Below are 25,091 nucleotides of genomic sequence, written 5' to 3'. Positions count from 1 at the left end.
GAAATTCTTAAAGCGTGTACTTCAGGTAAAAAGGGAGAAAATGACTATTATAAAATACAATAGATCGTTGAAAAAAGAAAATATATAAGTATTCTTTTAAAAAGTGGATTGTATCAATTAATAATAATGTCTAATTAGTGTAGTTAACAAAAATATTTTTTCTGAAATACTGGATTTTTTATTTAAATGAGAGGAGGATAAATACTTGGATTAGAGAAGTATAAAGGAAAATGTATCAGGCAGATATGCACCAAAAGAAACCTAATATAGTTATATTAATTTCAGACAGAATAGAATTTAAGGGAAAAAAGGGGCGCCCAGGCATATCGCGCCTATGGAATCCGAACCCCGCGTACCTATTCACGGTCTTCTAGCGACCCCAGAACCAGAGGTCGCTAACGCCAAGGGCTCAGCGGTCACCGCGAAGCAGAGCGCGACGATGGCTGACCGCAGGCGACTGTTCAGGCCTACTCCGCTGACCAGGGTCGGCATGAATGGCAGGTCCTGGTAAGCGCCGTGGGTGCCGTGGGTACCGCGTGGGGGCGCCTGGAATCCGCTCTTGCCCGGGCTGGGCCGGAGCCAGGGGCCGGGCTGGGGCCGGGGCTGGGGTGGTGGGTGGCGGAGGGCCACTCGGAGCTTGGCTGCAGGCCGGCCTGCCTTTCCTCTTCAAGGTCCCCAGCACATAAATGATTATAATATAAAATAACCAGCGCTCAACGCTGTTTATCGCAAAGGACACTTTTTCCCTGTTATCCTTACAACCCCCAGGGAATGCAGATTAACATACCAATCCCAGATGGGAACCTGATGGCCACAGAGTCCTCTGTGGAGCCTGGTTTAGTGCAGGCGCACCCTTCTCAGAGGCAGCCACCTGGACCCCGGGCCCCGCGGGAGCTCGGCTGCGCCTGGAGCCGTGCGCCACCCGGGGGCGAGCTGCGCCTGGGTTTGGGGACAGCCTCGGGTCCTAGGGCGGTCCGCTGCCATTCGGAGGGCGTGGTGTCTTAGCCACCGGGCAGAAGCCAGGGCTTTTTTCCTTTGCTGATTCCTTGAGCTTGTGAGAATGGAATTCTGCGCTCTTGGGGCTGGGCGACGTGGGTAAAGATCCCCAAGTCTAGAATCGGAAAGGCTGGAGTCCAGGGCCAGAGCGCCTCTGGCTTGCAAGGCGGCCTTAGGCGAGTTCGTTGCTCCTTCTGGGCTCAGTTTTAACTGTGAAACAGAGGCAATCAGCCCTAGCCGGTTTGGCTCAGTGGATAGAGCCTCGGCCTGCAGACAATAGGGTCCCAGGTTCGATTCTGGTCAAGGGCATGTACCTGGGTTGCGGGTACATCCCCTGTGCAGGAGGCAGCTGATCTATGTTTCTCTCTCATCGATGTTTCTAACTCTCTATCCCTCTCCTTTCCTCTCTGTAAAAAAATCAATAAAATATATTAAAAAAAAATAAAACAGAGACAATCAGCACAATCAGTTGCATAGGATTGTTGTGAGGAGTAACCGATAGAGTACAGGTGAAGCAGTTACTTGAAAAATCAGACGGAGGCCTAAAACCAGGACTACAGGCTTTATTAGAGGAGAAGCACCTGCCGGGCTGTCTCGCAAGGGGAGAACAGCAACAGGTGCAGGGGTGGGCAGCCTTTTGAGGGGTGGAATGGGAAGGGGTGGGGGGCTTAGTGTACTCAGCGCACACTGATTGGTGGCTTACTGCATGGTCCATATAGGACAAGGGCTTAGGGTATTTGGCAGGTGTGGATTGGTGGTCCAATGTATAGTCCATATAAGGTACCTGGTTAGTCACTCAGGTATTTCTGGGCTGCAGGTTACGTCATACCCCGCCCACCAGTTGGGGGAAGGGAGGATCTATCATTACTGACACGCGGTATGCACTGGACACGTGGTAGCAATTATAAGCTCTTTGGGAATTCCCTTTATCGCCCATTTTCAAACTTTTTCCCTTCTTTCTTATTGACAAACCTTTTGTGTTGAAGTAATGATAGACTCACAAGAAGTTGCAAAAACAGTGCAGAGATTCCAAGTACCCTTCCCCCAGCTGCTTCTAGTGGTTCCTTCTTACATAACTATAATACAGTGGCAACGGGGGAAATCTACATTGACACAATGTATTAATTAGACTATAAACCTTACTCGGATTTTACCAGTTTTTACTTGCATTCCTGTGCGTATAGTTCTGTAAAATGTTGTCATATGTGCACATCAAGATACACAACTGTTTTCTCATCTCAAGGAATTAGTGCAGTGGTTCTCAACATTCCTAATGCCGTGACCCATTTATACAGTTCCTCATGTTGTGGGGACCCCCAACCATAAAATTATTTTCATGGCTACTTCATAACTGTAATTTTGCTACTGTTATGAATCGTAATGTAAATATCTGATATGCAGGATGTATTTTCATGGTTACAAATTGAACATAATTAAAGCATAGTGATTAATCATAAAAACAATATGTAATTATATATGTGTTTTCCGATGGTCTTAGGCGACCCCTGTGAAAGGGTCGTTTGACACCCAAAGGGTCGCGACCCACAGGTTGAGAACCGCTGAATTAGTGGTTGCAAAAGGGTTGGGGGTGGGGAAAGGAATGATGATTTAAAGGGGTAGCGCAACTAAAGGGGCTCCCTTGGCAACCATTAATTTGTTCTCCATATCTTTGATATTGTTCTTTTCAGGATGTTGATACATACGATAATATAGGTTAAACAAAATGCCAAGGTCATTCAGCTAGTTAGTGGCAAGTTGTCACTGGGATCCAGGTTTTCCCACTGCACTGTCTCCCTTTAAACCGATAGGAAGGAGCCCTGGAAGGGGCCGCCACTGTGAGTGTCCTTTACAAAGAGAATGAACAGATGGACTGTGGTGGCAGCGGCTGATAATCATGGATTAGAGTTACACATAGTGACATGAATAGGCCTTCATAATATTGGGCTGGTAAACAAATAGTACCATTTATGTAAATCAAGAATACATGCACAGGAAAGGGTAACACAGGCATTGTAAGAATGTGTACAAACAAAAGGGTGCATTACAGATCCGTTAGAGTGATTCTGCTTACGCAGGGGAGAGCGATGAGAGTGGGATACGGGGGTTACATAGAACAAGGAAAACAGGAGCGGGGCCGTACACAGACCAGTGACAACGGGCCATGAACTAGGAGTGTGATTAACTCAGCCTTCTCCCACCCGGGTCCTTGTGGTTCCATATACTGACATGTTCTCTTTCAGGTGTAAAGAGAATTTGCCTTCCCGGTTTTCCACGAAACACGAGAACAGGCAGTTACATCCCATCTTCAAGAGCACGCAACGGTGGGTGTTTGTGAAAAAGGGACTGGATGACTTCAGGTACGGCTGCCCTTCTTGTGAGAATATGATCACTCAGGGCCTTCCGGAGCATCCTGCCCCCCAGAGGTATAGCAGAGGTCCCCGGCCTCCCCCCACAAAGAGGCCGAGCTACCTGCCCACGGGCGCAGCCCTGTGTTCCAGGCTCTCGGCAGCCCAGCAGGCCCGGAAGGCATTCCTGGAGGAAATCGAAGCCCAGCTGACCCGGCATCCCCTGGCTCGCTACCCCGGCCTGGAGGAAAGCATGCCTCCGCAGGTGATCGCCTGTCCTCGGGTGTGGGAGGGCCTTCAGGAGGTGGGGGAGGGGGGACGCTAGAAAGAATTCTCCTTGGACAGCTGGGGCGTTCCCCCTGGGGGATGACAGCTTGTAAGGAGGAGAGGACGAGGAGTGTCTCCCAGGGTGAGGGTTTTCATGGGGCTTGGAGCAGCCTCCCTTCAGCAGCATTTCCCTTTGCTTCCAGTGAGGCTGCACAGCTTATCACAGTCCAGCAGCTGGGACCATGAGACTTCTTTTCCCTGGAAGGTTCTACCAGTCTACTTTGCCTGGGACTTTTGGGGGGTGGAATGTGATGGGGGTGGTGGGATTGTTCAGTCTTACTCCTGTCACTTAAACCTGGTCTTGGGAGGTGTCCGTAAGTATTTACGAACTGATAGGTATAAGGCATATGAGAACCAGAAAGGTCACAGGGAAAATTCATCAAATTGTCAGTCTAGGGGTGGGCGGCAGCTCCATAATCCTCAGCATGTGTCTCTAGTTTTTGTGTTTGTTTTTTTTAAATCTTCATTGGTTTTCATTGGATGTTGCAGATTGGCATCTTAATTTAGAAAGTCCTAAACTACCACATTAGCATTTTTTAAAGTGTATCTTTATTGTTGAAAATATTACAGTTGTCCCCTTTGTTTGTTTGTGATCCCCCCCCCATTGACCCCCTCTATCCTGCACCCACCCCTCCAGGTCTTCACCACTCTATTGTCTCTAGTTCTTGTATCTCCAAAGGCTTCCACACCACCAGGCATGTGGTCTTTCAAACAAGAAGGGGTAAGGGACAAAGGTTAAAGGTACATGCCAGCTGACTGTTTTTAAATTAGACAAATACAGTTGACCCTTGGACAGGATCAAACTGCCCAGGTCCACTTATACGGGGATTTTTCAATGAATACAGTTGGCCCTTCCTAGCGATGGGTTTCGCTTGTGCAGATTCAACCAACTGCATATAGAAAACAGTATATTCACATTCCCAACCATGGACCTAAAATACTGTTTTTGATTTGCAGTTGATTGAATCCATGGATGCTTCGGGCTGACTACAGAGTTAGACGTTCTATGTGGATTTTCGACAGTGCAGGGGTTGGCACCCCGTATCCCTGTGTTGTTCAGAGGTCAACTGTGAGAGCTTTTCCGTAAACAGCTCATTCATCCAGATGCTCGGGAGTCTAGGAAATCGAGTCTCTTGGTTGGCATTGCAGTGTTGAACACAATACGGAACAAGTGTTTTAGATTTAAAGCAAAAGAGCAGAATGGATATTGGGCGGGGAACTAGCAGTGCCTGCTCCCACCCTGCAGTCTGTTCCTACACAGCGAGCACGACAGCTGTTCAGAAAGCCCCCTAGCGGCCCCTTCTCACTCAGAGGGAAGTCCTTGGCAGTGTCTTAGGGGCCCTGTGTGTTCTGCTCTCTGCCTGCCTCTCTGCTGCTCCCCCTGCAACCTGGCCGCCTACCCCTCTGCTCTCACCGGTGCAGCCACTCCGGCCCCTGCCTGCTCTGTCTGTGAACGTTACAAACATTTCCAATTCAGATCTCTGTTCCTGTGTCTGGGACACTTGCCTCGCATGTCTGCCTAGCTCAGTGGTCGGCAAACTCATTAGTCAACAGAGCCAAATATCAACAGTACAACGACTGAAGTTTCTTTTGAGAGCCAAATTTTTTAAACTTAAACTATATAGGTAGGTACATTGTTATTAACTTAATTAGGGTACTCCTAAGCTGGCCTTTGCTAAAAATGTCCTCAATCTGAGGGGTCAACCTCAGCGAACGTACTCCCTCTTCTTCTAACGCCACTTCTTCAAAATAGACTCGCCCAGGCTGAAAACTGACTTCTGTGCATGGGCCACGAAGTTTCAATCGAACTGTACGTGTGCGTCCGCACGTGGTATTTTGTGGAAGAGCCACACTCAAGGGGCCGAAGAGCCGCATGTGGCTCGTGAGCCGCGGTTTGCCGACCACTGGCCTAGCTTACTCCCTCACTTCTTTCAGATCTTTGCTGGAATGCCTCCTACTTAGACTGTATAAAATAACATTTCCCTTCCACCCTCATGCTCTAGTCCTTACCATGACCTATTATTCAACACTAGAGGCCCAGTGCATGAATTTGTGCACCAGGGGGGTCCCTCGGCCTTAGCCTGGGATTGGGCAAAAACTGGCTCTCTGACATCCCCTGAGGGGTCCCTCATTGCGAGAGGGCTCAGGCCAGGCCAAGGGACCCCACTGGTGCATGATTGAGGCCAGGGAGGGACACGGGAGGTTGGCCAGCTGGGGAGGGACTTCAGGAGGGCTCCAGGGCGTGTCTGCCCCATCTTGCTAACCCCAGCAGTGAGCTAACCTACCGGTTGACTGTCTGGCCCCTGGTGGTCAGTGCATGTCATAGCGAGCTGTTGAGCGGCCTTAGCATATCATTAGCATATTACGCTTTGATTGGTTGAATGGCCTACCAGACAACCGGACACTTAGCATATTAGGCTTTTATTATATAGGATAGCACTTGTCCCCACTGGGCTCCTCACTAGAATAAAAGCTCTGCAGGGCAGTGACTTTGTGTCTTCTACTGTGTACTACCAATACCTGACATATGGTAGACACTAAGTAAATGTCTGTGCATACTGAATGAATGAATGAATGAATGATCCATGGCAGAGAAGTCTATAGAAAGGACACCTGGAATTTCTAACCAATTATTTTCCACCCAAGGCTTTCCTGCACTGCCTCCTGCAAGCCAGAGCTTCTGAGTCCTGGCAAACAGACTGTTTTCATATACCCTCAGATGGCTCATGGGATTGTGCCCTTATTTCCATATACCCTCAGATGGCTCATGGGATTGTGCCCTTATTTCCATGTTTGACTTCCCAACTAGGTGTGTTGGCTTTTTTTTTTTTTGAGGCCAGATCTCTTTTTATGGTGCTGTGATGACCATCAGCAGCTCTAGATTTAAATTCTACCCAGAAAAAAAGAGTATTTATTTTTGCACAGGCTCAGCAAAATTCCATATCTTAATTCCTGTGGGTCCAACTTGGGTTATGTGCCCGTTAAAACCAGTGTGGGTTAGTCCAGATGGGATTGGCCTGCCTGTGAAGTGAGAATGGGGTCAGGCCAGTTCAGACCATTCGATCTGAGAGTGGAAAGAGAGATGGATCTCCAAAGAAAAATCGAGATACTGTCATTCGTAGGAGGAAGAATGGATGCTGGACAGTCAAAAAACACAGACATTCTTTAGAAATACTCAGAGGGGCAGATGGGGACCTGGGCAGACCACTCCACCTAGAGGCGATGGAATTTTGGTCTACGGACTGCCTACCTAATGTCTAGGGCCATGGTCGGCAAACTGCGGCTCGAGAGCCACATGCGGCTTTTTGGCCCCTTGAGTGTGGCTCGTCCTAAGCCTTAGGAGTACTCTAATTAAGTTAATAACAATGTACCTACCTATATAGTTTAAGTTTAAAAAATTTGGCTCTCAAAAGAAATTTCAATCGTCGTACTGTTGATATTTGGCTCTGTTGACTAATGAGTTTGCCGACACTGAGCTAGGGGATGGAGGTTCACCTAGCACCCAGCACAGGATCTGCACCCAAACCAGGGAGTGCTTTGACTGATTAGAAAGGAAAAGCAAAGGGCCCCCGTTCTCAGCACATTTTTCTTTCCACCAAAACTGTTTTCTGTGTGTAGCTCTTAAAAAGGGTGCTGCAAGTGCTGGATCCTGACAAGAAACTGGAGGACGCGTGGGCTCATTGTGAGGGTGTTGAGAAAAAAACCAAGGAACCCACAAAACTGCTTGAAAAACGTCCCACCCGAGCCTCCCTGGGGCCGTAAGTATTGTTCTAACCCCTCGCCTATTCCTGTCACCTGATGAAGCATTCTAGGAGTGTCCTTCTCAAAGCTCCTCATTTTTAGAATCATTTAGAGAAGCAAAAGTAACTAAGTTGCCAAGAATGAGGGAAAGGAGCCTTGAGTCCTGCTCTAAACAGTGGTTTTTTATTGAATGGATGTTAATTAGCCAGCAATGGAGCAAACACCAGCGTGTCCACATGACTCGGTGAGAGCTGCTGGAGAAGAGATACACTGCAGACAGCCTGATTAATTGGCCCAAAATGGCTCATTGAGTTATTTATGGCAGAAGCCCTTTTAGTCACATGATTGGGACCAATAGTTAATTGGATAGCCACCCCTCCCCCCCCCCAAAAAAAAGTTAATATAGATGACACTTAAGTACTTAAAGCACCTTATTTTACCCCAGAAGAGTGGTTCTCAACCTTCCTAATGCCGCGACCCTTTAATACAGTTCCTCATGTTGTGGTGATCCCCAACCATAAAATTATTTTCGTTGCTACTTCATAACTGTAGTTTTGCTGCTGTTATGAATCGTAATGTAAATATCTGATATGCAGGATGTATTTAGGTGACCCTGTGAAAGGGTCATTCGACCCCCAAAGGGGCCGCGATCCACAGGTTGAGAACCGCTGCCCTAGAACATAACTGCATTCACAGTATAAAGCCTTTTTTTGAGTATGGGTCTACTGCTTGGATTTCCAAGTCATCTTTTTTTTGCATAAATCGCAGCAGTAATGACACCTTCATTGAATCTTTCTAAAGCACCGAGCTTAATTTCCATAGAAACAACTCTTGTTTTCCCAACTCATGTCATATTTAGTTAAAAATGTAAATGCAATGAAATATGTATACTTGACATAAGTAGATGTGGGATATGCATTTGACTTTTGAAATTAACTGGTGTCACTTGCAGGCACTTGCAGGTGTCCTAGGGAGAAGCCCATCCACGGCACCCAGACCACCGACAGGGCCCAGAACCATGGTCAGGGTGTTCGGAAGGGACATGTAGAGCTTTGCTAGTTGCACAAGTTACCTACCTGGAGTGAGAGAAAATGCACTGTATTAAATTACACATGTTTGTGAGCGTGAGACACAAGGTGACCGGAACTCTACTGTTCTGGCCCCTGAGTGTACCCCCTGGTAAATCTGGGGAGAACAACTGAGGACACTCATCTCAGCTCTGCCCTTTCACTGGGAAGCAAGTTCTCCTCTGTTTCTTCCTTCTTGAGGGAATCCCCCTGCTCAGGCCAGGATTGGACAGTCTACCCATTTCTGGGTTTCAGTGAGCAAGTCCCCTTGGACCTAAACCCATGTCTTCCAATGTGGCTGCTGTCAGTAAGAATTTGTATTATTTTTCAAGTTGCTCAGATCCTGGGTGGGGAAGAGGGAGCAGCGTTATGTGAAGGGAGCCCCTTGGAGACTCCAACCTTGGGTCGGTGTGGCCCTGGGAGCATCTTTAAATTCTTGGCCCTCAGTGAGCCTTTCGCTAGTTGTTATGGTCTGTAAATTTATCTCAATTCCTAAAAAGAAGCCATTGACGAGGGTATAAGCAAGGATGAAGAGTGGCTGATTATGATCAGATTTATATTTTGAAATGACTATTCTGGCTGCAGTTTAGAGAATGGTTTAGGGATTAAGGGTTGGGGATCCTAAGAGAAGATTCAGAGACACCAGTGAGGAGCCTTTTGCAGGAGTCCAGAGAAGACAGAACTAAAATCCATCAGACTTATTAATAGGTTAGATTTTAGGGATGAGGGAGAGAGGGGTCAAGGATGTTTCCTACTTGTCAAGATTGTCTGAGGCCATGGCAGACTCCAAGCATAGCAATTTACGCTTTTACCTGGCACATGTCTTAGTACTGGTACTCATCATCTTAAAAATCACCTTATAATGGTAAAATTATAACTAATCATGTCATTCTCTTTATGTTATTGATAATAGGAATGGAATCTTTGAAAAATTTAAATAGTATGAGCTTGCAAGAAACTGTTGGAAATACTTGTTTTATGATCTGCTTTCCTCCATGATACCTTTTGAAATCCATTTGGATTCATGGTGGCTCATATTGTAGTGATCATATTTGATGATCCCATTGTCTTTAGTCCCAAGAAGACTCCTCTGTCGAAGAAGCCACGCCAATCGCTTTCTGAAGAGAAGCCCAGTGCAAAGGATTCGCTCCACAAAGATGGTCCTAATCCTTATGAAAACGTCCACAAATCAGTGAGAGACTTCTGTGACTGGGCTGCTTCGATGGTACGTTAGTAGTAATACTTACAACTTTTAAAGTCACATTCAAAGTTACTTTTATTAAAAAACAGTGTTTGGCTATCATGTACGTCAAACAAAGTCATAAAGGAACCTTTATGACTCTCCCACCACTTATCATAGAAGTGTTTTCTACAGGTGACAAGCCTGGTGTTCAGTCCCTTATGACCAAGGCCTCATCTTTACCTCAGTTATGCTCCCTCGGGCCCCATCACATCACCTGTGGTGTTTTCTCCGTAGCATTAGCTTATACTTTCCTTCCGTGCGTTATTGTTTACCTCACTGACTCTGCTTGCTATATTTCTGCTTCATCATTATTTCACCCTGGTTTCGATGCTACTCCTCCCTTTATGTTCCTGACTCTATTTCATGGCTCCTCTCTATGAATGTCACCCCAACATCAGCTTCAGTTGCTAATGGCCTCATTCTCTCTGTGCTCCCCAATTTATGTTTTCTAAAGTGGGATTGTGTTGAGTCTGTAGAGGAGGAAAATATAACTTTCCTTTTAGTCTTCTAAGTTCTCTCTGGGGCTCCTATAACAAAATTCAGATTAACAAGAGAGAAATAAGCAGAAGTTAATTAACATGTATACATCATATATACATGGGCAATACCCAAGGAAAAATGAGTAACTCTCCCAGGTGGCTTAGAATTCAGGCCCTTAGAATACCATCTTCAGCACAAGACAAAAGAAAGAAGTGTGTGGGGAGCCAGTTATAAGGAGATGACCAGGAAAAGTAGGTAAACTAGAGTAAGGTTTGCTATGCAGACTTAAGTATGTGCCTTCTCCATTGATAAGCGTTTCTTATGATTTAGAGTCTTCCTTCTCTTCCTGGTACAGAGAGTGAGACACCCTTACAACTGGAGATTTCCCTATAAATGTAAATTTCTCTTACAAAAGGGTAACTTCTTATCCTGTTTCCAGTGCTTTTCCTGTTTGTCTGCTGAGTCTCAAGACCATCAACTCAAAATAGTTCTTATGCCAGAGGCATATTTTGGAGTGGCATGTTCTGCTGCCCTTCAAATCTAAGCTATTTTTTAGCCACATCATAGGTCAAGGGTCAGCCTACCGATTAGCTACTCTTTATGTACCCATCTCCACTCCCACTGGCTGTGGCCCAGAGAAGGCAGCAGAAGGGGTTGTTCTGTGCACAAAATATGGGTGACTAAAAACACCTTCTTCAACGGGAGCCCTGATGGGGCAGCTTCCCTTATGAGGGTCTGCGAGCAGAACATACACTTTTCTAGACATGCCTGGAGAATACCTCTAGGGATGTCACTGCTCTAAAGGATTGGAGAAATTTCTTTGGTCAAACAGACTGACTTTTCCCCAGGCCCATTCATTCCCTCAGGGACTCACTGCTTCTTGCAGGTCCTAAATTCTCTCTTAAGGCAAAGTCCTCCAGGCCCCAAATACAGTTGACCTCCTTGAACAAGATGGTTTGAACTGTGCTGGCCCATTTATACCCAGATTTAAAATAAATAAATGCCCATACTGTTTTCTAGCCATGGTTGGGAGTCCAGGTGTGGAGGGCTGACTTACACCATTTTATAGAAGGGACTTGAGCATGGCAGGGGGTGGGATAGGCTGGGGAGTTGTGGGGTGTGTGAGGGGTGTGGTGGGAAGGTCCTAGAACCAACCCTCCTCCCCTCCCTGCAAATATCAAGGGTAGTTAGGTTTTTGGGGAGTCAGGAGCTATATAGGATTTTCAATTGTGCTGGAGGTCAGCCCCCCTAAGCCCCCTTCCCTGTTGTTCAAGGGTCAACTATACTTCTTGTCTTCACTGAATGCTGACTGAGCATTTTCTCCTTCTCCAAACTACCTCTTCTCCAGCCATGGTCAAATGACTCCCTTAGATTAAAGAAGAAAGCAAGGAGCATTTCGCCATCTGTCCTTGACTTGTGCAATGTGATATTCTTCCAGGGAAGCTCGGGGATTGATGAAGAGTACATCATGAAGCAATTTGACATTAACTGTGAGAGGGGAGTCAGCCATAATACGCTCCGCCCGATGAAGCTCGGCGAGATTCCTGGGGAACTAAAGAAGGGAGACGGGCTCAGGAAACAGCAGGAGTCAGAATTTTTCCAGGAACTAGAGCCAGAACCTAAGGTAATTACAACAGGGGAGAAGACTGAAAATCAAATTTAAAGTTTTATTAAAATCTCAAATTCTGGTACTATAAGGGGCACCCGTCTTTTTCAGTCGAATTCTTGAAATTTTTTAATGTTTAATAAATATTTGTTAAGTGAGTGAATATTTAATACATATAACAAAGTCATTTATACAATCAAGGCATGTCAATTGGCATTATTGTTCATATCTGAAGAGTCTTTAGTATTCTATGTGTTTTCTAGGTTGAGATAATCTCTTTATGTGTTTTATATGTTCAAATCCTGTCAGTGGAAATATATATGAATGTTTATTATTGCAACAGTAAAATGCTGCAGTTAATGACCATGAACACTGTTCATTTTATGTCCAAAGAATTCTTGAGTTTTTAGGGGAGTCTAACTGACCACACACCATCATTCCTGATCACGTGCTTGCCTGATCATTAATAACTTGCTCAGTTTCCCAATACCAATTTCCTGTGAAGGTAGAACAAGGTAATAGAGAGGGGAAATAACACACTACGTTCCAAAGGGAAGTATTGTGGGCCCCTAAGCGCTTTTCCACTTTTTTACACAATGTGTTAGTGCAAATATACACACAAGTCAAATGTGCCAATCCAACAAAGACTTGAGTGCCTAAATGGGAGTTGGGGTGGGGAGATAGTTCCTTTCTCTAAAAGTGAAAAACTATATATTATCTTTAGCTACTCTCTGTATTTTACACATCATTTTTTATACTATATTTCCAACATTTTGGACATATTAACCTTGTCCTTTACAATCTAACACAATTGACTGACCTATTTTTACATACATGATGTTTTCTATCCCTAACTCTATTGCATAAGGTTTATGAAAACTATGCAGTCCATCACTGATATAAACTCTTTAAATTATTCCATTTTCCTCTCATCTTTCTAAAGGGTAAAATGCAAACTTGCTGGAAAAATTATGTTCATCACACCTGCGGCCTGAACCCCTGCTGATCCTGAATCTGGGCTGAATGAAATTGCTCAATTCCTTGTACTTATAAATAATTGCACAAACTCTTCTTTATAAACCACGGTGGTTATTGCCAAAATTAAACTTTTGACTGGCAGATGGAGGGTCACTGTGCAAAAGTTCAAAATCTATTTCCACATGGTCCTGCTGGTGGTGAATTCTTTCAGCGTTCGTTTGTCTGAAAACAGCCTTAGTCTGCCTAGGTTTTTCAAGAGCTTTTTGTTGTTATATAATTCTCGGTTCCCAGTGTTTGGTTTGCTGGTTTGTTTTCAGAACTTTAAAGATGTCGCTTCACTGTCTTCTTGCTTGAGTTGTTTCCAGTGAGAAATCATCTGTCACCCTTACCTTTGTTTCTCTGGATATGTTTTATTCCTTGGCTGCTTTTAACATTTTCTCTTTGTTACTGTTTTTGAGTAATGTGATCTTTATATACCTTGGTGTATATTTCTTGTAGTTGGGGTTTGCTGAGTCTCTTTGATCCAGGGGTTTATAGTTTTCATCAATTTTGTAAAAAGTTTTACTGTTATTTCTTAAAAAAACAGTTTTTGGTCTCTCAACCCAACTCCCAGTGAAGCATCCATCTTATATAAAAACTGCTGTTTGAAATTTTAACCCTGCTATTTCTGGCTTCTATAAATGCTTGCTGGCTTAAATAATAAGGAAAATAAGACTACTCCCATTTCAGAGAGGCCATTAAACCTTCTCCAGACGAAGTTATCAGTGCTGGTGTCAGGCCAAGCCTTTGGTTGAGATCTCAAAGCCCCAGCACATAGGGCCCTTTAAGAACTTGCAAAGGGAACCGGAAAAAACCCCATATTTGGGAGACAAAGAAGGTAAAATGGTATAAATACAGGAAGCTTCCTGTGTGATTTCACCCAGAATTTGAGAGACATTTTCCTCTGGGCCCGCACATAATAATAATAAAGGTAACTCCATCTCTCTAAGCATTGCTTGGTTCTTCTCTGGTTTTCTGTAACACCAGGACTGTAATTACATGTTGTTAGACTGCATAAAGTTGTCTCATAGCTCATTGCCGCTCTGTTCAGTTTTTTATTATCTTTTCTCTCTGTTTCTATTGTTATATTTTTTAATTCTCTAATGTTTTTCCCTCCTGCTATGTCCAACCTGCTGTTAATCCTAGCCAATGTATTTTTCATCTCATACATTATAATTGTTATCTTAAGAAGTTCAACTTGGGTTTAAAAAAATATATATATCTTCTGGCCTAGCCAGTGTGGCTCAGTGGTTGAGTGTTGACCTATGAACCAGGAGGTCACAATTCAATTCTCGGTCAGGGCACATGAGGCAGCCAATCACTGATTCTCTCATCATCGATGATGTTTTTCTCTCTCTCTTCCTCTCCCTCTCACTTCCTCTCTGAAATCAATAAAAATATATATATATTTTTTTCCCTTTATTCCTTTATTGTGAATACAGTAATCCATTTCATCTTAAAGATGCTATAAACGTTACTAGCCATGTGGGAGGGGAACCCACCTAGTCATGATTATCTTGATCATTCATAGTCAGTGGTACTTGGAAGTGAGTGGAGCAGGGACAGGGCAGGGACACCCAGGGATGGCTGGGAAGCCCTCGGTACCTGCTGCTCTGGTCTGTGGCCACAGGGTGAGAAGACTGGGACAGTGTTCTGGCTGGTGGGCAGCTGAGGAGCAGTGACAAGAGTGTTGGACTTGGTGTCAAAAGGAATAAAAATATATTTTAAAAAATAAAAAAATATATATCTTCTGTGTCTCTACCTAATCTTTTGAGCTTACAGAATTATAATTCTTTTAATGTTCTTGTCTGCTAATTCTAACATATTTATTGGTTCTGTGTGAGTTGCTATTAAAGATGTCGCTTCACTGTCTTCTTGGTTGAGTTGTTTCCAATGAGAAATCTTCTGTCATCCTTATCTTTGTTTTTTCTGCATATGTTTTACTCCTTGATTTATTTCCTCGTTGTGGATTATGTTTTCTTGCCTCTCCACATGCCTGGTGATATTTGAGTAGATGAATTTTATCTTTTTGGGTGCTGGGCATTTTTGTGTTCTTATAAACTTAAGTTTTGTCTTAGGGCAGCGGTTCTCAACCTGTGGGTCGCAACCCCTTTGGGGGTCGAACGACCCTTTCACAGGGGTCGCCTAAGACCATCGGAAAACACATATATAATTACATATTGCTTTTGTGATTAATCACTATGCTTTAATTATGTTCAATTTGTAACAATAAAATTGGGGGTCACCACAACATGGGGAACTATATTAAAGGGTCGCGGCATTAGGAAGGTTGAGAACCACTGTCTTAGGGTATAGTTAAAGTTATTTGGAAAAGTTTGATCCTTTGGGTCTTGCTTTTAAGATCTGTTGTGAAGGATCAAAGTAATGTTCAGTCCACGGCTGATTCCCTACTGCTGAGGCGGGACCCAGTGTATTCTACCCAGTGTCCTGTGAATCCTTAGGTTCTCAGGAGGCAGTGGGCACTGCCCCTGCCCCATGCGTGCTGGGCACTGTTCTCTCTAATCCTTTGGTTGCTTTCTTCCCGGACCTCTGGTAATTTCCTCCCACACATGCACAGAGAGATACTCTGTGCAAACCTCTGGAATTCCCTTTCTTTGCAGTCTGGACTGCAAATGGTAGCTGCCTTCATCTTCCTGGATTTTCAGTGCTGTCTCCTCAACTCGAAGTCCACTGGGCTCCTCCTGGGCTCTCCCTGCACTGTGGCCTGCAAACTATCCAGGCAGTGAGCCGTGTCAATTGTGGGGTTTATCTTGTTCGTTTCCTGTCTCTCAGGGATCATGGTGTTTTGTTATTTGATGTCCAGTGTCGTAAACACATTTTTAAAAAAATATTGTGTTGGTTGTGTGTGTGTGTGTGTGTTTGTTTTTTTGTTTGTTGCAGGTGGGAAGGCAAATCTGTTTACCCTGTTTCAGATGGAAGTCCCCACGTGTATTTTTTTTACCCCATGTTCTCTCAGGCGTGCGGTACTCTTTTCTTTGGTGTTCTTTAAGACTCTGAGCTTTCCCACTACCTTACCTCTGCTCACAATATTCTCTCTGCCTGAACTACCCTCTTCCAATGTCTACATGCTTGTATCTCTCTTTAGGCACAGTTTACATGACAATTTGTTCCATGGGTTTTCTCCTGGTCCTTTGATTGACATTAATTTATTCTTACTGCTAATCTCTCACAGCCATCTGTGCCTCATATGTGCCTCTATGAATGAATTACCCTAGTATATTCATTCATCCATTTGTTTATACATTCATTCAAAAAATAATTCTTAGCATCTATTACTATGTGCCAAAAAGTGCTGGGAGCAAATGAAGGACTATCTCCTGCACTTAAGGAGCTTTGAGTCCAGTAGGATCAACAGGTAAATGATTAACTACAGTGAAATGATGTCATGGTTTGTACAGGACAGAAGAAGTAATCAATTTCACCAAGCACAGTTAAGGCGTCATAGAAGATACCATGCTTGTGCTGAGTCTTGAAAGAAGACCAGTCACCCAAGAACATAACATAGTGTAGATTCAATAATTCTTCCTTCCCTTTTCCCTCTCTTTCCTTCCCTCCTTCCTTTAATTCAGTGGATCTCAACCAAGGGTGACTTTGCCCCCCAATCCCGGGATATTTGGCAATGTCTGGAGATGACATTTTTGGTTATCCCAATTTGGGGGGTGCTACAAAGAATTATCCAGCTCAAAATATCAATAATGCCCAAATTAAGGAATCGGGCTTTAATTCAACAATTACTTATTGAGCACCTATTGTATCCTAAGTATTGTTCTAGATGCCAGGGGGATGTAGCAGGGAACAATCTCAAAAGCTTGCATTTTAGAGGGTGAAAGGAGAGATAAACAATCAGAAAAATATATAGCATTTCAAATGGTGATAAGTGCTATTGAGAAACATGAGTCAGGGAAAGAAGACAGGACTATTGTGAGGTGGTTATAATTTTTAAACTGGGTGGTCAGGAAGTATACTACTGAGAAGATCGCATGAAATAGGTAAGGGAGTAAGTCGTGTGGGTGTGTTGAGTAAAAAGCATTATGGCAGAAGGAATAGTGCGTGCAAAGGCCCTGAGGCAAAAGCATGAAGGGAGTGCTCTAGAAACAGCCAGAAGGTTCGTATGCTTGGAACGGAGGGATCACAATGCTAATGTAGATCTGAGGAGAGGGATTTCCCTCCCTCTGTCCTGTTCCATCCTCTCTGCTTTAGACAGGTGCATCTGGCTGGACCCTTGATGCCTGACACATTCCACCTCATAGTTTAAATATGAGTGAGGCCGAAACCGGTTTGGCTCAGTGGATAGAGCGTCGGCCTGCGGACTGAAAGGTCCCGGGTTCGATCCCGGTCAAGGGCATGTACCTTGGTTGCGAGCACATCCTCAGTAGGAGATGTGCAGGAGGCAGCTGATTGATGTTTCTCTCATCGAGGTTTCTAACTCTCTATCTCTCTCCCTTCCTCTCTGTAAAAAGTCAATAAAATATATTAAAAAATAAAAATAAATATGAGTGAGAAGAGAGAAGGGCCGGATCTTTGTGTTTCTTGTATCTTTGTCGCTCCCAAGCATTAGACCCCGCCTCCCCTTTGTGATGAGACAATATGTGGTTATTGTATCCATAGTATCCATAATATCCAGCAGGAACCAACAGATGCACTACTGAGAAATGGGAGAAAGAAAGGAATGGCATCTAGTTGTTTTCCTCTTTCTTCTTTTTTTAAAAAATATGTTTTTATTTATATCAAAGAGAGAAGAAGGGAGAGGGAGAGGGAGAGAGAGACATTGATGTGAGAGAGAAACATTGATCAGTTGCCTGCTGTGTGCACCCAACTGGGGATCCAACCTGAAACCTGGGCATGTGCCTGACCGGGAATCGGGACAATGCTCAACCAACTGAGCCACAATGGCCAGGGCCCTCCTTTTTCTTCTAATTAAAGAGGCAAGAGATGGGTGTTGGATAGCATTTTTACAAGGCTGAGCACAGTGTTGGGCTAGTAACTTATCATTTTGGTTGACTGAAGGTTGTTTAAAGTCATTACCCTTTGGTGAAATATGTGATTTTTACATGATTTCTAGCTGCTTTATATAATTCTCTCCTTTGATCTTCCCAACAACCCTATGTGTGGGTACTGCTATCTTAGTTTACAGATGAAGAATTTAAGTAACTTGCCCGGCGACTTTAATATCTGCTAAGTGGAGGAAGTTGGATTTGAAACCAGATATCTCTAAATCCAAAGACCATGCTTAACCACCACATTATTTTCTCAATCTCAAACTCTTCATGTTACCTTTGTAAATCAAAGCATACTGAAGCTTCATAAAATACTTTGGCAAGGATAAATCATAAATTCAAAATAAATTCAAAATTGCTTTCATAAGCTAAATTTTTATAAAAATGACCCCCCCCAAAAAAACACACAAAAACACCAAAAACAAAAAACACACAACAAAACAACAACGAATGAAACTGGGAATTATGTTATTTTCCATAGAATACTTCTAAACCAAAGCACGTGAAGATGCAGTATGGATCCTGGTATCTGCACCCAAAACTGTGGAAAAGACAAAGAGCAGATGAACCTTTGATTGACCCCAAGGCCTTACACAAAGATGAGAATTTAAGAAAGGAGCAGAAGAAACAGGTATGTGTGTATGCTGTGGATCATCTGAACTAAACGTTATCAGTGCAACTACACCCTCATATTGCAGGTGGAGTCTCTGATTAATGCAGAGGCTTCTGAAAGTCTCATAGCTTATATAGGGAATCCAGCAATGAGACTGCCAAGTCATTAGATAGGGAATGTCTAATAAGCAAGACTGGAAATTTCCTGGCTTCATGGTGGACAAGAATATCGCCAAAGATGGGGCAACTACTCACTGTACTTCTACCATGCTTGGTCCAGGGTTCATGGATACTTTGGCTGTCCACAGGGTGTTGTGACCAGGTAGGACCACCTCAGTACTCAGAATGGATATAATGTCACGGGTTCTCTTTGAGTAACACAATGTGAGGTCTATTTTTTAAAAAAAATTTTTTATCCGTAGTGAATGAATATTAAAGAATTTCAAAATTGCAATCAGGAAACTTCTTTTATGCAATTCAGCAGAGTTGCAGGAGCTGAGAGGAGAGGGATAAAGGCTGATATCACAAACAACAAAAATGTGCTCTAATTCTACTACAAATAAACTCTGCCTGCTGATCTCTTGTGTACAGGTATCTAATGGAAAGAAGATCCTCATTGCAGTCCTGAAAACGTGGAGATGGTGACACAACACTTGTGCAGGACTCCAATGAGAATACGTGTGAAACACTTCCCTTTTTCAATAGACCCCACACTTCTCCCAGATCTCAATGTGAAAACACTTTGAAAAAGTAAAATGCGATACAAATTTGGCTACTCATTCATTCATAAATCACTCATCAGCTGCCTCCTTTAGATTGGAGGAAGGATGGTCATTTTAATATTTTCTAGTACTGGGCATGAAATTCTTATTTTGAGATGTGAGATAATAATGTAAATAATATACAGCACTATTTCTTGGTGTATGTTTTTGGAGCTGCCTATCTAAATTTATGTGAATTTAATACATAACATAAAACTATTTCATTTGCATTTTTAAAATATAACAAACCATTCTCAAATATTTTAAAAGAAAAATAGTTACAAGATTTTCTGTTTAAAGTATCTAGAAGTTCTCTTTTTAGAAATATATTCTTAAAGACTAAATGTTAAAAACAAATAATTTTCCAAAAATAGTTTATTTTGACAGCAAAATCTAATAAAAGAAGTAATATATAAATTTTGGAAATATGGCTGATAGAACGATTACAGTAAAAGATGGTTTATCAGACAGTTTAGACACAAAAATGATTTAAAGCAACAGAGTCGTTCTATAATGATTTTTATAAGTCACAATTTTGTAATACCTGAAGATTGATTTACCTGTGTACCTGTGAATTGGGGGGCCACTTGGCTATGGCACCCCAATTCACAAGACACAGGTGCAGGGTTGTGCTAGTAAGAGACAGTCACTATGATGACATTGCTGTCTTTCTGGTAACATGAGTCTTGACTGCTACTGATTTTGTTTGGAAGGTGAAATGGTCTTAAAGAACTGAATTATAATGATATAATCTTACATATCCAATTTTTAAATTCAGATAAATGAAAGGAAAAACCAAATGAATGCATGAATACTCCAAAGATACTGGGACTGGATCAAGTCTTTTTTGATAACCATGCCTTTTGGAGTTAAGATCTAAAAATTGTGAATATACTGTTGAATAAGAAAAACACTTCTGTTTCTTCCTCTACCACTCTCAACTCTAGTCACCACATGTGTTAGGTTCCCCCCCTCCCACACACACACCAAGAAATTCTCTGATTCCCTGAACATCAGCTGGGTGTCCTACAATTTAATGTAATATTGACATTATCTATCTGAAGATAAAGTCAGATCTCACAAGTTAAGGGCTCAGTCCCATGAGACTGCCTTCATTTCAGATGTGCTTCTGACCAATTGGCTAAATACATCGCAGGTTCCCACAGCCCCCTCCTCAGAGTCGATCATCTGCTAGAGCAGCTCACAGAACTCAGGAAAACAGTTTATGTATCAGATTACCATCTATATATATAAAAGGCTGTGTATATATATAGTTCCCTTTTACTTTGGTCCCATTAAGGCCAACCCCAAGGCAGGTGCATCATCAGCAGGGAGACAACACATCTGACAGCAGAAACCAAACTGGCAGAATAAAAAGAGAAAATGCCAAATCCTATCTCTTGGCTCCTGTCTGAGGAAAAGCATCTTAGCTCTTTCTTCCAGGGGCCTGAGTCCTGGTGTTTTGATTTTGTCAGGGTGCTGAAGCCTTCCCATGAACAACTGAGCCCCTCAGCAGGTCTTGTGAATGTAGCCTACACACCTGAGGTATTTTATAAAGAGTCAAATGATTCTAATTAGTCAAAGTGTCTCCTCAGGAGTTCAACCAGGAGAATGGGAGTTCGATCGCTTGCTATGATGTGCACTGACCACCAGGGGGAGGTGCAGAACATGGTGGGCGACCAGCACCTGTGGCGGGGTGCACAGGTGGCAAGGGGAAAGGAGGCAGGGAGGCAGGGAACCATGTGGTGGCAGTGAGGGAAGAAGGAGGCAGGGAAGCAGGGAACCATATGGTGGCAGCGAGGGAAGGAGGAGGCAGGGAGGTGGGGGGAACTTCGCAGTGGTGGTGTGCGGGCGGGGACACGGGGAACCTGATTGGCCCTGATCGCTGGCCAGGCCTAGGGACCCTACCCGTGCATGAATTTCGTGCACCAGGCCTCTAGTCTACACTAATAAAAGACAAAGATGCTAACTGACCATACCTTCACTACACCCCAAGCCACGCCAATCAGAGCGACTATATGCAAATTAACCCAACCAAGATGGCAGCCGGCAGCCACCAAGCTGGAGCAAGCAGGAGGCTTGGTTGCCAGGGCAATGGAGGAAGCCAAGCTTCTCGCCTGCCCTGAGCCGGCTGTGGCCTCCACTCATGGAAACAAAGTTTTAATTATAGAAGATAAATAAATCCCAGATACCTGCTTCCAGCCAGCCTCCACTGGGAGCTTGGGTGGCTGGGGGGCTTGGCCAGCCTGCAAACTGCCATCAGCCACTCACCCAGACTGGCCAGGCACTCCAGCAGGACCCTCCCACCCTGAAGGGAGTGTGGCCAGCCTGAAAACGGCCCTTAGCTCCTCACCCAGGCTGGACAGGCACCCCAGTGGGGACCCCCACACTGAAGGTGCTGTGGCCAGCCTGCAAACAGCCATCAGCCACTCACCCAGGCTGGTCAGGCACCCCAGGGGAGCCCCTACCCTGAAGGGGCTGTGGCCAGCCTGCAAATAGCCATCAGCCCCTCACTCAGGATGGCCAGGCACTCCTATATAATAAAAGGGTAATATGCAAATTGACCCTAACAGCAGAATGACTGGGAATGACTGTTCACTATGACACACACTGACCACCAGAGGGCAGATGCTCAATGCAGGAGCTGCCCCCTGGTGGTCAGTGCGCTCCCACAGGGGGAGCTCTGCTCAGTCACAAGCCAGGCTGATGGCTGCCAGTACAGCGGTGGTGGTGGGAGCCTCTCCCGCCTCCTCAGCAATGCTAAGGATGTCTGACTGCAGCTTAGGCCTGCTCTCCGCTGGCAAGTGGATATCCCCCAAGAGCTCCCGGGCTGCCAGAGGGATGTCTGACTGCCAGCTTAGGCCAAATTCCCTAGGGAGCGGGCCTAAGCCAGCAGGTGGTCATTCCCCGAGGGGTCCCAGACTGCGAGAGGGCACAGGCCGGGCTGAGAGGACACCCTCCCCCCCCTTCCCCCCCCGCCGAGTGCACAAATTTTTGTGCACCGGGCCTCTAGTTTTATTATAAAAGGGCACACTCAGGAGCAGCCACATGGAAGAGATACATAGGACAAGGGATGTAGGAAGGGGCGGGCATGGAACTTCTATGCCCTCTCTACGTGTGTCACACACCTAGAACCTCCACATGGTTACCAACCTGGAAGCTCTCTCAACCTCATCCTTCTGGGGTTTTATTGAGGTTTCATTACACAGGCATGATTGATGGTTGGCCATTGGGAGGTGGAGCTGAACGTGTCAACCCTCTCTTCACATGGCTGGTTCTTCTGGCAACCAGCCCCCTTCATGGGACTACCTATGGGCTCACCAAAAGTCACCTCAGGAATATAAACTCCCCTGTATCGAAAGGGGTTTGTTATGAATAACAAAAGGCTCTCCTTTAACCTTTGTGGCTCTTATCACTTGATAAATCCAAGGGATTTTGGGGGGCTTTCTGCCAGTTATAAGAAGAAAAGCAAATATATATTTAAATTAAATTTATTGGGGTGAAATTAGTTAATAAAATTTTATAGGTTTCAAAATATAATTCTATAATACATAATCTTTTATTGCATTGTGTTTACTACCCAAAGTCAAGTCTCCTTCCACCACCATATATTTGACCCCTGTTGTCTGTTCTATGAATTTTTGTTTGTTTTCTCATGTTTATTCACTTGTTGTTTTCAGTTTTATATCCCACATATGAGTGAAATCATATGGTTCATGACTTTTTCTTTCTGGCTTATTTCATTTAGCATGATATACTGAAGATATATCCATGTTGTCCCAAATGGCAGTATTTCATCTTTTCTTATGGCTGAGTAGCATCCCATTGTATATGTACCACATCTTCCTTATCCAATCATTTATTGGTTGTTTCCATGTCTTGGTCACTGTGAATAATGCTGCATTGAACATAGGGCTACATATATCTTTGTGAATAATGTAAACCATAGTATCACAATTGTTATTCTTAAGTTGGTTAGATTCCAGACAGTTTAGGTCAATAATTGTCTAACTGCTAAAATGTATGAGTTATCCTTAATATAAGGGTTAGAAAAGGGGTAGGGAAAGGAGAGAAAGTTGTACATCTTTTGAAAGCCTTTGTATTCTTTAACTTGTGAATGTAACCTACACACCTGAGGTATTTTATAAAGAGTCAGATGCTTCTAATTAGGACAAGTATGAAATCAAGCTTCTGACTGCTGGTTGTTCATTTAAAATGTGAACTTTCTTTTAGGAGGAGGAGTTTGCAAAACTTCATGGACCAGCTGCCTTTAAGGATTTCATTCTAAGGAAGGGCCACAGGATGCCAAGTGTGAGTAAAGGGTCATTTCAGAAAGACCTGCTGAGGGGCTCAGTTGTTCATGGGAAGGCTTCAGCACCCTGACAGAATCAAAACACCAGGACGCAGGCCCCTGGAAGAAAGAGCTAAGATGCTTTTCCTCAGACAGGAGCCAAGAGATAGGATTTGGCATTTTCTCTTTTTCTTCTGCCAGTTTGGTTTCTGCTGTCAGATGTGTTGTCTCCCTGCTGATGCACCTGCCTTGGGGTTGGCCTTAATGGGACCAAAGTAAAGGAACTATGCACAGGGCATGCGCCATGCAAACTCTGGCTGCTACTAAAACACTGAATTCTCTAGGAAGTGTTTAAGTTTCCTTTGCTTCTTTGCTTCCATATCTAAGGACAAAGAGCTGTGGCTTGTATCAGGACAAAATGGGGTTGGCATTGACAATATCACATTGTCGGCCTCACGTGGAAACAGACCAGAGCAAAAATTCACTTCCTGGGGCCCACCAAGGTCTTCTGTCTCTTCCCCTTTTTCTCTTTTGCCTAGTGTCTAGTTTCCCCTCCCTTAACTTGCAAAGCTGGCCCAGCTGCCTCCCACGTGGAGCAGCCCCCCTTGGAAGACTCCGTAACGGGTGGAGTGGGAGGTTGGGCCATTTAGCAGGAAGTTCTGCACCAGCCCAGCCAGAGGCAGAGCTAGCAATAAGTCATGTGTTTGCCGGTGTCCTCTGTGTGCTCAGCCCACAGAGGCTTCGCGGCCATGTAGCCAAGATGGTCGAAGTTCCTGGAAATGGGATACAGAATTTCTTTTTTCCCAAGAATTAACAATAGCTTATACTTACTGACAAATAAATATATTTACCAGGCTCAGGTACAGACTGATTTCAAAGTTAAATCAGGCAAGGTGAGGGGAGGTCTAGAAGATGAGGTAGAGATGGTGCTGAAAGACTCCATTACATAGCTGGGATGAAATTTCTCCTCTAGCTTTCAGCATCAATGATATATGTTTAATATACTTATATACATTTATGCACTTATAATAACCTATATAGACTGTATATAAGGTCACAATAGTATATATATGATATATAAAATATGCTTATATAGTTACATAATTATATGATTATATATTTAGATAATATATGTAAGTATACTTAAGCATAATTATGTGATATATAAATGTATCTCTATATATATATATTCCTCTTGCCATGACTATGTATCTATGTAGATGTATATTTACATATATATCTATATATACACTCTATAATCTTTATTTGCTCTTGATGTTGTAATGATTCATAGTTCTATCTTAACATTCTTAGTGGCAAAACATTTTTTTTTCCATTCTGATTTGTCCCCTGTTGGTTTCATCCATTCTGTATGTGAACATTTAGCTCAATTTTGGGCAAAAGGAAGCATGCTTGACACACTGGCTATACTTTTTTAGCTGCAGTAACTAAAGAGAGATGACGTTCCTGGCTACATCTGAGTCCTCTGAGAACACCTGTCACTCAATCCTTTTCTTCTTACGTGCTATATTCTCTACTTTATCAATAAGATTTTGACTAAAAGAGAGAAGGGAATCTATTGAAGTT

The 25,091-nt window shown here is 43.7% G+C and overlaps 1 protein-coding gene across 1 annotated transcript in view; it reads left to right on the top strand.

Annotated features, from left to right (window-relative positions):
• The first annotated feature begins 334 nt into the window (after positions 1-334).
• Positions 335-25,091, top strand: part of FAM47E (family with sequence similarity 47 member E) — a 25,539-nt gene continuing 782 nt past the window's right edge. Inside the window, exons 1-7 of the mRNA XM_014447494.2 lie at positions 335-507; positions 3,237-3,606; positions 7,287-7,426; positions 9,551-9,701; positions 11,638-11,823; positions 18,322-18,471; positions 23,447-23,524. Of these exons, the coding sequence (XP_014302980.1) occupies positions 335-507; positions 3,237-3,606; positions 7,287-7,426; positions 9,551-9,701; positions 11,638-11,823; positions 18,322-18,471; positions 23,447-23,524 (1,248 nt within the window). The remainder of the gene's footprint in view (positions 508-3,236; positions 3,607-7,286; positions 7,427-9,550; positions 9,702-11,637; positions 11,824-18,321; positions 18,472-23,446; positions 23,525-25,091) is intronic.

Source organism: Myotis lucifugus, unplaced genomic scaffold (genome assembly GCF_000147115.1).
Source record: "Myotis lucifugus unplaced genomic scaffold, Myoluc2.0 scaffold_664, whole genome shotgun sequence".
Classification (NCBI taxonomy): Eukaryota; Metazoa; Chordata; class Mammalia; order Chiroptera; family Vespertilionidae; genus Myotis; species Myotis lucifugus.
This window is presented reverse-complemented; position numbering and strand designations above follow the sequence as displayed.